At 53.4% G+C, this 15,482-nt stretch overlaps 1 protein-coding gene across 1 annotated transcript in view; it reads left to right on the top strand.

Annotated features, from left to right (window-relative positions):
* Positions 1-15,482, top strand: part of LOC135545385 (transcriptional regulator ATRX-like) — a 101,905-nt gene that overhangs the window by 68,739 nt on the left and 17,684 nt on the right. Inside the window, 2 exon segments of the mRNA XM_064972992.1 lie at positions 7,812-7,920; positions 13,973-14,150. Of these exon segments, the coding sequence (XP_064829064.1) occupies positions 7,812-7,920; positions 13,973-14,150 (287 nt within the window).

A 15,482-nucleotide genomic window follows, 5' to 3' on the forward strand; every position in this document is an offset into this window, starting at 1 on the left:
GATGAATAGAAGGACGGGTCTGTCCTCCATAGGTTTGTCTCCTATTCCCTATATAGGGCACTACCCTATGGGCCCTGGTCTAATGTAGTGTACTACCCCCATGGGCCCTGGTCTAAAGTAGTGTACTACCCCCATGGGCCCTGGTCTAAAGTAGTGCACTACCCTATGGGCCCTGGTCTAATGTAGTGTACTACCCCCATGGGCCCTGGTCTAAAGTAGTGCACTACCCTATGGGCCCTGGTCTAATGTAGTGTACTACCCCCATGGGCCCTGGTCTAAAGTAGTGTACTACCCCCATGGGCCCTGGTCTAAAGTAGTGTACTACCCCCATGGTCCCTGGTCTAAAGTAGTGTACTACCCCCATGGGCCCTGGTCTAAAGTAGTGTACTACCCCTATGGGCCCTGGTCTATGGGCCCTGGTCTAATGTAGTGCACTACCCTATGGGCCCTGGTCTAATGTAGTGCACTACCCTATGGGCCCTGGTCTAAAGTAGTGTACTACCCCTATGGACCCTGGTCTATGGGCCCTGGTCTAAAGTAGTGCACTACCCTATGGGTCCTGGTCTAATGTAGTGCACTACCCCTATGGGCCCTGGTCTAATGTAGTGCACTACCCCCATGGGTCCTGGTCTAATTTAGTGCACTACCCTATGGGCCCTGGTCTAATGTAGTGCACTACCCTATGGGCCCTGGTCTAATGTAGTGCACTACCCTATGGGCCCTGGTCTAAAGTAGTGTACTACCCCTATGGGCCCTGGTCTATGGGCCCTGGTCTAATGTAGTGCACTACCCCCATGGGTCCTGGTCTAATATAGTGCACTACCCTATGGGCCCTGGTCTAATGTAGTGCACTACCCCTATGGGCCCTGGTCTAATGTAGTGCACTACCCTATGGGCCCTGGTCTAATGTAGTGCACTACCCCTATGGGCCCTGGTCTAATGTAGTGCACTAACCTATGGGCCCTGGTCTAATGTAGTGCACTACCCCTATGGGCCCTGGTCTAATGTAGTGCACTACCCCTATGGGCCCTGGTCTAATGTAGTGCACTACCCCTATGGGCCCTGGTCTAATGTAGTGCACTACCCCTATGGGCCCTGGTCTAATGTAGTGCACTACCCCTATGGGCCCTGGTCTAATGTAGTGCACTAACCTATGGGCCCTGGTCTAATGTAGTGCACTACCCCTATGGGCCCTGGTCTATGGGCCCTGGTCTAATGTAGTGCCCTACCCTATGGGTCCTGGTCTATAGTAGTGTACTACCCCTATGGGTCCTGGTCTATAGTAGTGCACTACCCTATGGGTCCTGGTCTATAGTAGTGCACTACCCTATGGGTCCTGGTCTAATGTAGTGCACTACCCCTATGGGTCCTGGTCTGATGTAGTGCACTACCCCTATGGGTCCTGGTCTGATGTAGTGCACTAATGTGGAGGAGGGAGAGCGTGGCGGGTTGGTACCGGAGGAGAGCGTGGCGGGTTGGTACCAGTGGAGAGCGTGGCGGGTTGGTACCAGTGGAGAGCGTGGCGGGTTGGTACCGGAGGAGAGCGTGGCGGGTTGGTACCGGAGGAGAGCGTGGCGGGGTAGTAATGGAGGAGAGCGTGGCGGGTTGGTACAGGAGGAGAGCGTGGCGGGGTAGTAATGGAGGAGACCGTGGCGGGTTGGTACCAGAGGAGAGCGTGGCGGGTTGGTACCGGAGGAGACCGTGGCGGGGTAGTAATGGAGGAGAGCGTGGCGGGGTAGTAATGGAGGAGAGCGTGGCGGGGTAGTAATGGAGGAGAGCGTGGCGGGGTAGTAATGGTAGAAAACAACACACTCTGAAGACATGCATGTACTGGTGCATGCACACAGTATTTCTCTCTGCCCCTCTCAGCAAACACAGCCTCTGGCGTTAGGTCATGTTCTTAATTAAGCCTTGGCATCTGGTTTTGCTTACGTTTTGAAAATGATTAGACCTTGACTCTTTAAAAAAAAAAAATAAAAAAAAAATGATAAAACACAGAAAAATGTTTGCTTAAGGGGTAGCAATTTGTAATGAAAAGATCAGTGAAGTAATTGAAACCATACTGAATGTTAGTTGTGAAGCAGACGGCATGCGTGTGTGTTTAGCAGGCTATATTAAAAGGCTGATCACTTGTGCCTGAGAGGCCTCGTTTGGCCTGGCCTCCACTATCGCTGTTCTCTCAGTGCTTTAGTTCACATCTCTCAAATCAAGTTCAATTGAAGGGCTTTATTGGCATGGGAAACACATGTTAACATTGCCGAAGCAAGTGAAGTAGATAATAAACAAAAGTGAAATAAACAAGAAAAATTAACCGTAAACATTACACTCACAAAAGTTCCAAAAGAACAGAGACATTTAAAATGTCATATTATGTCTTTATACGGTGTTGTAACAATGTGCAAATCATGACAAAAGGGAATTTACAATGGTGCGTGTTCTTCACTGGTTGCCCTTTTCTCGTGGCAACAGGTCACACATCTTGCTGCCGTGAGTTGATCAACATTTAATTGGTTTTCTAATTCTTTGTGGATCTGTGTAATCTGTGGGAAATGTGTCTCTCTACTATGGTCATACATTGGGCAGGTTAGGAAGTGCATCTCAGTTTCCACCTCGTTTTGTGGGCAGTGAGCACATAGCCTGTCTTCTCTTGAGAGCCAGGTCTGCCTACATCGGCCTTCCTTAATTGCAAGGCTATGCTCACTGAGTCTTCTCTCTCTCGGTACTTTAAACTTGTCTGTCCCCTCTCTGTTCTCCCCTCTCTGTTCTCCCCTCTCTGTTCTCCCCTCTCTGTTCTCCCCTCTCTGTTCTCCCCTCTCTGTTCTCCCCTCTCTGTTCTCCCCTCTCTGTTCTCCCCTCTCTGTTCTCCCCCCTCTGTTCTCCCCCCTCTGTTCTCCTCTCTCTGTTCTCCCCTCTCTGTTCTCCCCTCTCTGTTCTCCCCTCTCTGTTCTCCCCCCTCTCTGTTCTCCCCTCTCTGTTCTCCCCTCTCTGTTCTCCCCCCTCTCTGTTCTCCCCTCTCTGTTCTCCCCTCTCTGTTCTCCCCTCTCTGTTCTCCCTCTCTGTTCTCCCTCTCTGTTCTCCCCTCTCTGTTCTCCCCTCTCTGTTCTCCCCTCTCTGTTCTCCCCCTCTGTTCTCCCCCTCTGTTCTCCCCTCTCTGTTCTCCCCTCTCTGTTCTCCCCTCTCTGTTCTCCCCTCTCTGTTCTCCCCTCTCCGTTCTCCCCTCTCCGTTCTCCCCTCTCTGTTCTCCCCTCTCTGTTCTCCCCTCTCTGTTCTCCCCTCTCTGTTCTCCCCTCTCTGTTCTCCCCTCTCTGTTCTCCCCTCTCTGTTCTCCCCTCTCTGTTCTCCCCTCTCCGTTCTCCCCTCTCCGTTCTCCCCCTCTGTTCTCCCCCTCTGTTCTCCCCCTCTGTTCTCCCCCTCTGTTCTCCCCCTCTGTTCTCCCTCTCTGTTCTCCCTCTCCGTTCTCCCCTCTCCGTTCTCCCCTCTCCGTTCTCCCCTCTCTGTTCTCCCCTCTCTGTTCTCCCTCTCTCTGTTCTCCCCTCTCTGTTCTCCCCTCTCTGTTCTCCCCTCTCTGTTCTCCCCTCTCCGTTCTCCCCTCTCCGTTCTCCCCTCTCCGTTCTCCCCCTCTGTTCTCCCCCTCTGTTCTCCCCCTCTGTTCTCCCCTCTCCGTTCTCCCCTCTCCGTTCTCCCCTCTCTGTTCTCCCCCTCTGTTCTCCCCCTCTGTTCTCCCCCTCTGTTCTCCCCCTCTGTTCTCCCCCTCTGTTCTCCCTCTCTGTTCTCCTCTCTGTTCTCCCTCTCTGTTCTCCCCTCTCTGTTCTCCCCTCTCCGTTCTCCCCTCTCCGTTCTCCCCTCTCTGTTCTCCCCCCTCTGTTCTCCCCCTCTGTTCTCCCCCTCTGTTCTCCCCCTCTGTTCTCCCCTCTCTGTTCTCCCTCTCTGTACTCCCCTCTCTGTTCTCCCCTCTCTGTTCTCCCCTCTCTGTTCTCCCCTCTCTGTTCTCCCCTCTCTGTTCTCCCCTCTCAGTTCTCCCCTCTCCGTTCTCCCCTCTCCGTTCTCCCCTCTCCGTTCTCCCCTCTCCGTTCTCCCCTCTCTGTTCTCCCCTCTCCGTTCTCCCCTCTCTGTTCTCCCCTCTCCGTTCTCCCCTCTCTGTTCTCCCCTCTCTGTTCTCCCCTCTCCGTTCTCCCCTCTCCGTTCTCCCCTCTTTTCTCTCAGCACTTACATCTCCATATGGTGTCATGCTCAGTTTGATCTACTCCAGGAAGTGATGTTACTGATTTTCTCAGTGCCGCCTTCTCTCATTGAGTACACTACGTGACCAAAAGTATGTTGACTGCTCGTCTAACATCTCCTACACCATTGATGCTATAAGAGCCTCCACTCCTCTGGGAAGGCTTTCCACTAGATGTAGGAACATTGCTGCTGTAACAGCCTCCACTCTTCTGGGAAGGCTTTCCACTAGGTGTTGGAACATTGCTGCTATAACAGCCTCCACTCTTCTGGGAAGGCTTTCCACTAGATGTAGGAACATTGCTGCTATAACAGCCTCCACTCTTCTAGGAAGGCTTTCCACTAGATGTTGGAACATTGCTGCTATAACAGCCTCCACTCTTCTGGGAAGGCTTTCCACTAGATGTAGGAACATTGCTGCTATAACAGCCTCCACTCTTCTGGGAAGGCTTTCCACTAGATGTAGGAACATTGCTGCTATAACAGCCTCCACTCTTCTGGGAAGGCTTTCCACTAGATGTAGGAACATTGCTGCTAAACAGCCTCCACTCTTCTGGGAAGGCTTTCCACTAGATGTAGGAACATTGCTGCTATAACAGCCTCCACTCTTCTGGGAAGGCTTTCCACTAGATGTAGGAACATTGCTGCTATAACAGCCTCCACTCTTCTGGGAAGGCTTTCCACTAGATGTAGGAACATTGCTGCTATAACAGCCTCCACTCTTCTGGGAAGGCTTTCCACTAGATGTAGGAACATTGCTGCTATAACAGCCTCCACTCTTTTGGGAAGGCTTTCCACTAGATGTTGGAACATTTCTGCTATAACAGCCTCCACTCTTCTGGGAAGGCTTTCCACTAGATGTTGGAACATTGCTGCTATAACAGCCTCCACTCTTCTGGGAAGGCTTTCCACTAGATGTAGGAACATTGCTGCTATAACAGCCTCCACTCTTCTGGGAAGGCTTTCCACTAGATGTTGGAACATTGCTGCTATACCAGCCTCCACTCTTCTGGGAAGGCTTTCCACTAGATGTCGGAACATTGCTGCTATAACAGCCTCCACTCTTCTGGGAAGGCTTTCCACTGGATGTTGGAACATTGCTGCTATAACAGCCTCCACTCTTCTGGGAAGGCTTTCCACTAGATGTAGGAACATTGCTGCCATAACAGCCTCCACTCTTCTGGGAAGGCTTTCCACTAGATGTAGGAACATTGCTGCTATAACAGCCTCCACTCTTCTGGGAAGGCTTTCCACTAGATGTTGGAACATTTCTGCTATAACAGCCTCCACTCTTCTGGGAAGGCTTTCCACTAGATGTAGGAACATTGCTGCTATAACAGCCTCCACTCTTCTGGGAAGGCTTTCCACTAGATGTTGGAACATTGCTGCTATAACAGCCTCCACTCTTTGGGAAGGCTTTCCACTAGATGTTGGAACATTGCTGCTATAACAGCCTCCACTCTTCTGGGAAGGCTTTCCACTAGATGTAGGAACATTGCTGCTATAACAGCCTCCACTCTTCTGGGAAGGCTTTCCACTAGATGTAGGAACATTGCTGCCATAACAGCCTCCACTCTTCTGGGAAGGCTTTCCACTAGATGTAGGAACATTGCTGCTATAACAGCCTCCACTCTTCTGGGAAGGCTTTCCACTAGATGTTGGAACATTTCTGCTATAACAGCCTCCACTCTTCTGGGAAGGCTTTCCACTAGATGTAGGAACATTTCTGCTATAACAGCCTCCACTCTTCTGGGAAGGCTTTCCACTAGATGTTGGAACATTGCTGCTATAACAGCCTCCACTCTTTTGGGAAGGCTTTCCACTAGATGTTGGAACATTGCTGCTATAACAGCCTCCACTCTTCTGGGAAGGCTTTCCACTAGATGTTGGAACATTTGCTGCTATAACAGCCTCCACTCTTCTGGGAAGGCTTTCCACTAGATGTTGGAACATTTGCTGCTATAACAGCCTCCACTCTTCTGGGAAGGTTTTCCACTAGATGTAGGAACATTGCTGCTATAACAGCCTCCACTCGTCTGGGAAGGCTTTCCACTAGATGATGGAACATTTCTGCAGGGACTTGGTTCCATTCATCCACAAGAGCATTTTTCCACGCTTCAGCACTCGGCGGTCCGAGACTCGGCTCCTAGACGTTTCCACTTCACAGTAACAGCCCTGACAGTTGACCAGGGCAGCTCCAGCAGGGAAGATGTTTGACCCCTGACTTGTTGGAAAGGTGGCATCCCATTAGCCACTAAATGGTGCTCATGACATCATCAGGACATCTGGTGTAATAGAAGTGTGTTATTTCCGGGGAGATCACCAGTCTCCCTTCCGCTACAATGGGGATCCTGTTTACTACCAGTAATGCCTGCAGTGCCGTGGTTGTCCTTTGAACTTTGCCCTCTCACTGAAGCCACAATCATTCTCTCCTGGCCATTTTTTTGTGATTTTGTTTTGGAACTGGGCCTGTCTCAGGATTGGTTTGGAACTGGGCCTGTCTAGGGATTGGTTTGGAACTGGGCCTGTCTAGGGATTGGTTTGGAACTGGGCCTGTCTCGGTATTGGTTTGGAACTGGGCCTGTCTCAGGATTGGTTTGGAACTGGGCCTGTCTAGTGATTGGTTTGGAACTGGGCCTGTCTCAGGATTGGTTTGGACCTGGGCCTGTCTAGGGATTGGTTTGGAACTGGGCCTGTCTCGGGATTGGTTTGGAACTGGGCCTGTCTAGGGATTGGTTTGGAACTGGGCCTGTCTAGGGATTGGTTTGGAACTGGGCCTGTCTAGGGATTGGTTTGGAACTGGGCCTGTCTAGGGATTGGTTTGGAACTGGGCCTGTCTAGGGATTGGTTTGGACCTAGGCCTGTCTAGGGATTGGTTTGGACCTAGGCCTGTCTCAGGATTGGTTTGGAACTGGGCCTGTCTAGGGATTGGTTTGGAACTGGGCCTGTCTAGGGATTGGTTTGGACCTAGGCCTGTCTAAGGATTGGTTTGGACCTAGGCCTGTCTAGGGATTGGTTTGGACCTAGGCCTGTCTAGGGATTGGTTTGGACCTAGGCCTGTCTAGGGATTGGTTTGGACCTAGGCCTGTCTAGGGATTGGTTTGGAACTGGGCCTGTCTAGGGATTGGTTTGGACCTAGGCCTGTCTAGGGATTGGTTTGGACCTAGGCCTGTCTAGGGATTGGTTTGGACCTAGGCCTGTCTAGGGATTGGTTTGGACCTAGGCCTGTCTAGGGATTGGTTTGGACCTAGGCCTGTCTGGGGATTGGTTTGGACCTAGACCTGTCTGGGGATTGGTTTGGAACTGGGTGTGTCTATTGGCTACCTAAACTGAAGCTGACAGGAGAGTAAGGTCTCCCGAGTGGTGCAGTGGTACTAGAGGCGTCACTACAGACCCTTGTTCCAATCCAGGCTGTATCAACCGGCCGTGAGTCCCATTGGCTCAGCATCGTCCGGCTTAGGGTTTGGCTGGTGTAGGTTGACGTTTTACATAAGAATTTGTTCTTAACTGACTTGCCGAGTAAAATAAAGCCAAACTGTATGATGACTTTTTGAAGACTGTCGTCTAACTACACTATGTGTTTATCTGTGCAGGTGAGGGGAAGTGGTTCCGGAACATTGACTACTACCGCTTGGACGGCTCCACCAACGCCCTGAACCGGAAGAAGTGGGCAGAGGAGTTCAATGACACCAGCAACGTCCGGTAAACTACACCCCTCTCTCCACACCTCTACTACACCCCTCTCTCCACACCTCTACTACACCCCTCTCTCCACACCTCTACTACACCTCGCTCTCCACTCCTCTACGACACCCCTCTCTCCACACCTCTACTACACCCCTCTCTCCACTGGTGGCGTAGTTGTGTGTGTAGCTGGACAGTTGGTGGCGTAGTTGCGTGTGTAGCAGGACAGTTAGTGGCGTGTGTAGCTGGACAGTTAGTGACATAGTGGCATGTGTAGCTGGACAGTTAGTGACGTAGTGTCGTGTGTAGCTGGACAGTTAGTGACGTAGTGGCGTGTGTCGCTGGACAGTTAGTGACATAGTGGCGTGTGTAGCTGGACAGTTAGTGACATAGTGGCGTGTGTAGCTGAACAGTGACGTAGTGGCGTGTGTAGCTGGACAGTGGCGTGTGTAGCTGGACAGTTAGTGATGTGGTGGCGTGTGTAGCTGGACAGTGACGTAGTGGCGTGTGTCGCTGGACATTTAGTGATGTGGTGGCGTGTGTAGCTGGACAGTTAGTGACGTGGTGGCGTGTGTAGCTCTCCACACCTCTACTACACCCCTCTCTCCACTCCTCTACTACACCCCTCTCTCCACACCTCTACTACACCCCTCTCTCCACACCTCTACTACACCCCTCTCTCCACACCTCTACTACACCCCTCTCTCCACACCTCTACTACACCCCTCTCTCCACACCTCTACTACACCCCTCTCTCCACACCTCTACTACACCCCTCTCTCCACACCTCTACTACACCCCTCTCTCCACACCTCTACTACACCCCTCTCGCCACACCTCTACTACACCCCGCTCTCCACACCTCTACTACACCCCTCTCTCCACACCTCTACTACACCCCTCTCTCCACTCCTCTACTACACCCCTCTCTCCACACCTCTAATACACCCCTCTCTCCACTGGTGGCGTAGTTGTGTGTGTAGCTGGACAGTTGGTGGCGTAGTTGCGTGTGTAGCAGGACAGTTAGTGGCGTGTGTAGCTGGACAGTTAGTGGCGTGTGTAGCTGGACAGTTAGTGACATAGTGGCGTGTGTAGCTGGACAGTTAGTGACGTAGTGTCGTGTGTAGCTGGACAGTTAGTGACGTAGTGGCGTGTGTAGCTGGACAGTTAGTGTCATGTGTAGCTGGACAGTTAGTGACGTAGTGTCGTGTGTAGCTGGACAGTTGGTGGCGTAGTTGCGTGTGTAGCTGGACAGTTAGTGACGTAGTGTCGTGTGTAGCTGGACAGTTGATGACGTAGTGTCGTGTGTAGCTGGACAGTTAGTGACGTAGTGTCATGTGTAGCTGGGCAGTTAGTGACGTAGTGGCGTGTGTCGCTGGACAGTTAGTGACATAGTGGCGTGTGTAGCTGGACAGTTAGTGACATAGTGGCGTGTGTAGCTGAACAGTGACGTAGTGGCGTGTGTAGCTGGACAGTGGCGTGTGTAGCTGGACAGTTAGTGATGTGGTGGCGTGTGTAGCTGGACAGTGACGTAGTGGCGTGTGTCGCTGGACATTTAGTGATGTGGTGGCGTGTGTAGCTGGACAGTTAGTGACGTGGTGGCGTGTGTAGCTCTCCACACCTCTACTACACCCCTCTCTCCACTCCTCTACTACACCCCTCTCTCCACACCTCTACTACACCCCTCTCTCCACACCTCTACTACACCCCTCTCCCACACCTCTACTACACCCCTCTCTCCACACCTCTACTACACCCCTCTCTCCACACCTCTACTACACCCCTCTCTCCACACCTCTACTACACCCCTCTCGCCACACCTCTACTACACCCCGCTCTCCACACCTCTACTACACCCCTCTCCACACCTCTACTACACCCTCTCTCCACTCCTCTACTACACCCCTCTCTCCACACCTCTACTACACCCCTCTCTCCACTGGTGGCGTAGTTGTGTGTGTAGCTGGACAGTTGGTGGCGTAGTTGCGTGTGTAGCAGGACAGTTAGTGGCGTGTGTAGCTGGACAGTTAGTGGCGTGTGTAGCTGGACAGTTAGTGACATAGTGGCATGTGTAGCTGGACAGTTAGTGACGTAGTGTCGTGTGTAGCTGGACAGTTAGTGACGTAGTGGCGTGTGTAGCTGGACAGTTAGTGTCATGTGTAGCTGGACAGTTAGTGACGTAGTGTCGTGTGTAGCTGGACAGTTGGTGGCGTAGTTGCGTGTGTAGCTGGACAGTTAGTGACGTAGTGTCGTGTGTAGCTGGACAGTTGATGACGTAGTGTCGTGTGTAGCTGGACAGTTAGTGACGTAGTGTCATGTGTAGCTGGGCAGTTAGTGACGTAGTGGCGTGTGTAGCTGGACAGTGTCGTAGTGGCGTGTTTAACTGGACGGTTAGTGACATAGTGGCGTGTGTAGCTGGACAGTTAGTGACGTAGTGGCGTGTGTAGCTGGACAGTGTCGTGTGTAGCTGGACAGTGGCATAGAGGCGTGTGTAGCTGGACAGTGGCATAGAGGCGTGTGTAGCTGGACAGTTAGTGACGTAGTGGCGTGTGTCGCTGGACAGTTAGTGACATAGTGGCGTGTGTAGCTGGACAGTTAGTGACATAGTGGCGTGTGTAGCTGGACAGTTAGTGACATAGTGGCGTGTGTAGCTGAACAGTGACGTGTGTAGCTGGACAGTTAGTGATGTGGTGGCGTGTGTAGCTGGACAGTGACGTAGTGGCGTGTGTCGCTGGACATTTAGTGATGTGGTGGCGTGTGTAGCTGGACAGTTAGTGACGTGGTGGCGTGTGTAGCTCTCCACACCTCTACTACACCCCTCTCTCCACTCCTCTACTACACCCCTCTCTCCACACCTCTACTACACCCCTCTCTCCACACCTCTACTACACCCCTCTCTCCACACCTCTACTACACCCCTCTCTCCACACCTCTACTACACCCCTCTCTCCACACCTCTACTACACCCCTCTCTCCACACCTCTCTCTCCACACCTCTGCTACACCCCTCTCTCCACACCTCTACTACACCCCTCTCTCCACACCTCTGCTACACCCCTCTCTCCACACCTCTGCTACACCCCTCTCTCCACACCTCTGCTACACCCCTCTCTCCACACCTCTGCTACACCTCGCTCTCCACACCTCTGCTACACCCCTCTCTCCACACCTCTGCTACACCCCTCTCTCCACACCTCTACTACACCTCGCTCTCCACACCTCTGCTACACCCCTCTCTCCACACCTCTACTACACCCCTCTCTCCACCCCTCTACTACACCCCTCTCTCCACACCTCTACTACACCCCGCTCTCCACACCTCTACTACACCCCGCTCTCCACACCTCTACTACACCCCGCTCTCCACACCTCTACTACACCTCGCTCTCCACACCTCTACTACACCCCTCGCTCCACACCTCTACTACACCCCTCGCTCCACACCTCTACTACACCCCTCGCTCCACACCTCTACTACACCCCTCGCTCCACACCTCTACTACACCCCTCGCTCCACACCTCTACTACACCCCTCGCTCCACACCTCTACTACACCCCTCTCTCCACACCTTTACTACACCCCTCTCGCCACACCTCTACTACACCTCGCTCGCCACACCTCTACTACACCTCTCTCTCCACACCTCTACTACACCCCGCTCTCCACACCTCTACTACACCCCTCTCTCCACACCTCTACTACACCCCTCTCGCCACACCTCTACTACACCCCTCTCGCCACACCTCTACTACACCCCTCTCTCCACACCTCTACTACACCCCTCTCTCCACACCTCTACTACACCCCCTCTCCACACCTCTACTACACCCCTCTCTCCACACCTCTACTACTCCCCTCGCTCCACACCTCTACTACACCCCTCGCTCCACACCTCTACTACACCCCTCGCTCCACACCTCTACTACACCCCTCGCTCCACACCTTTACTACACCCCGCTCTCCACACCTCTACTACACCCCGCTCTCCACACCTCTACTACACCCCTCTCTCCACACCTCTACTACACCCCTCTCTCCACACCTCTACTACACCCCTCTCTCCACACCTCTACCACACCCCTCTCTCCACACATCTACCACACCCCTCTCTCCACACCTCTACTACTCCCCTCTCTCCACACCTCTACTACACCCCGCTCTCCACACCTCTACTACACCTCGCTCTCCACACCTCTACTACACCCCTCTCTCCACACCTCTACTACACCCCTCTCTCCACACATCTACCACACCCCTCTCTCCACACCTCTACCCCACCCCTCTCTCCCACCCCTCTCTCCACACCTCTACTACACCCCTCGCTCCACACCTCTACTACACCCCTCGCTCCACACCTCTACTACACCCCTCGCTCCACACCTCTACTACACCCCTCTCTCCACACCTCTACTACACCCCTCTCGCCACACCTCTACTACACCCCTCTCGCCACACCTCTACTACACCCCTCTCTCCACACCTCTACTACACCCCTCTCTCCACACCTCTACTACACCCCTCTCTCCACACCTCTACTACACCCCTCTCTCCACACCTCTACTACACCCCTCTCTCCACACCTCTACTACACCCCTCTCTCCACACCTCTACTACACCCCTCTCTCCACACCTCTACTACACCCCTCTCTCCACACCTCTACTACACCCCTCTCTCCACACCTCTACTACACCCCTCTCTCCACACCTCTACTACACCCCTCTCTCCACACCTCTACTACACCCCCTCTCGCCACACCTCTACTACACCCCGCTCTCCACACCTCTACCACACCCCTCTCTCCACACATCTACCACACCCCTCTCTCCACACCTCTACCACTCCCCTCTCTCCACACCTCTACTACACCCCGCTCTCCACACCTCTACTACACCTCGCTCTCCACACCCTCTACTACACCCCTCTCTCCACACCTCTACTACACCCCTCTCTCCACACATCTACCACACCCCTCTCTCCACACCTCTACCCCACCCCTCTCTCCACCCCTCTCTCCACACCTCTACTACACCCCTCTCTCCACACCTCTACTACACCCCTCTCGCCACACCTCTACTACACCCCTCTCGCCACACCTCTACTACACCCCTCTCGCCACACCTCTACTACACCCCTCTCTCCACACCTCTACTACACCCCTCTCTCCACACCTCTACTACACCCCTCTCTCCACACCTCTACTACACCCCTCTCTCCACACCTCTACTACACCCCTCTCTCCACACCTCTACTACACCCTCTCTCCACACCTCTACTACACCCCTCTCTCCACACCTCTACTACACCCCTCTCTCCACACCTCTACTACACCCCTCTCTCCACACCTCTACTACACCCCTCTCTCCACACCTCTACTACACCCCTCTCGCCACACCTCTACTACACCCCGCTCTCCACACCTCTACCACACCCCTCTCTCCACACATCTACCACACCCCTCTCTCCACACCTCTACTACTCCCCTCTCTCCACACCTCTACTACACCCCGCTCTCCACACCTCTACTACACCTCGCTCTCCACACCTCTACTACACCCCTCTCTCCACACCTCTACCACACCCCTCTCTCCACACATCTACCACACCCCTCTCTCCACCCCTCTCTCCACACCTCTACTACACCCCTCGCTCCACACCTCTACTACACCCCTCGCTCCACACCTCTACTACACCCCTCGCTCCACACCTCTACTACACCCCTCGCTCCACACCTCTACTACACCCCTCTCTCCACACCTCTACTACACCCCTCTCTCCACACCTCTACTACACCCCTCTCGCCACACCTCTACTACACCCCTCTCTCCACACCTCTACTACACCCCTCTCTCCACACCTCTACTACACCCCTCTCTCCACACCTCTACTACACCCCTCTCTCCACACCTCTACTACACCCCTCTCTCCACACCTCTACTACACCCCTCTCTCCACACCTCTACTACACCCCTCTCTCCCTCTCCTCCCTCTCCTCCCTCTCTACCTCTCTACCTCTCCTCCCTCTCTACCTCTCCTCCCTCTCTACCTCTCCTCCTTCTCTCCCTCTGTAGAGGGCGGTTGTTCCTGATCTCGACCAGGGCTGGTTCTCTGGGCATCAACCTGATAGGAGCTAACAGGGTCATCATCTTCGACGCGTCCTGGAACCCGTCGTACGACATCCAGAGTATCTTCAGGCTCTACCGCTTCGGACAGCTCAAGACCTGCTACGTTTACCGATTCCTGGCTCAGGTAACCAGCCAGCCAGCCAGCCAGTCAGTCAACCAGTCAGTCAGTCAGTCAGTCAGTCAACCAGTCAGCCAGCCAGTCAACCAGTCAGTCAGCCAGCCAGCCAGCCAGCCAGTCAGTCAGTCAGTCAGTCAGTCAACCAGCCAGTCAGTCAGTCAGCCAGCCAGCCAGTCAGTCAGTCAACCAGCCAGTTAGTCAGCCAGCCAGCCAGCCAGCCAGTCAGTCAGCCAGTCAGTCAGTCAGTCAACCAGCCAGCCAGCCAGCCAGCCAACCAGCCAGCCAGCCAGCCAGCCAGTCAGTCAACCAGCCAGCCAGCCAGTCAGTCAGTCACGTAATACCCAGCAGAGTTCAGACAATATCCAGGACAACAAAGTAGGAACTCCATAGTTAGAAAATGTGTATTGTTGCTGGACAGTTGGTGGCGTGTGTAGCTGGACAGTTAGTGACATAGTGGCGTGTGTAGCTGGACAGTTAGTGACGTATTGTCGTGTGTAGCTGGACAGTTAGTGACGTAGTGGCGTGTGTAGCTGGACAGTTAGTGTCATGTGTAGCTGGACAGTTAGTGACGTAGTGTCGTGTGTAGCTGGACAGTTGGTGGCGTAGTTGCGTGTGTAGCTGGACAGTTAGTGACGTAGTGTCGTGTGTAGCTGGACAGTTAGTGGCGTGTGTAGCTGGACAGTTAGTGGCGTGTGTAGCTGGACAGTTAGTGGCGTGTGTAGCTGGACAGTTAGTGGCGTGTGTAGCTGGACAGTTAGTGGCGTGTGTAGCTGGACAGTTAGTGTTGTGTGTAGCTGGACAGTTAGTGACATAGTGGCGTGTGTAGCTGGACAGTTAGTGACGTAGTGTCGTGTGTAGCTGGACAGTTAGTGACGTAGTGGCGTGTGTAGCTGGACAGTTAGTGGAGTGTGTAGCTGGACAGTTAGTGACGTCGTGTCGTGTGTAGCTGGACAGTTGGTGGCGTAGTTGCGTGTGTAGCTGGACAGTTGATGACGTAGTGGCGTGTGTAGCTGGACAGTTAGTGGCGTGTGTAGCTGGACAGTTAGTGGCGTGTGTAGCTGGACATTTAGTGACGTAGTGTCGTGTAGCTGGGCAGTTAGTGACGTAGTGGCGTGTGTAGCTGGACAGTTAGTGTCGTGTGTAGCTGGACAGTTAGTGACGTAGTGTCATGTGTAGCTGGGCAGTTAGTGACGTAGTGGCGTGTGTAGCTGGACAGTTAGTGGCGTGTGTAGGTGGACAGTTAGTGGCGTGTGTAGGTGGACAGTTAGTGGCGTGTGTAGCTGGACAGTTAGTGTCATAGTGGCGTGTTTAACTGGACTGTTAGTGACGTAGTGGCGT

Source organism: Oncorhynchus masou, chromosome 9 (assembly GCF_036934945.1).
Source record: "Oncorhynchus masou masou isolate Uvic2021 chromosome 9, UVic_Omas_1.1, whole genome shotgun sequence".
In the NCBI taxonomy this organism is placed as follows: domain Eukaryota; kingdom Metazoa; phylum Chordata; class Actinopteri; order Salmoniformes; family Salmonidae; genus Oncorhynchus; species Oncorhynchus masou.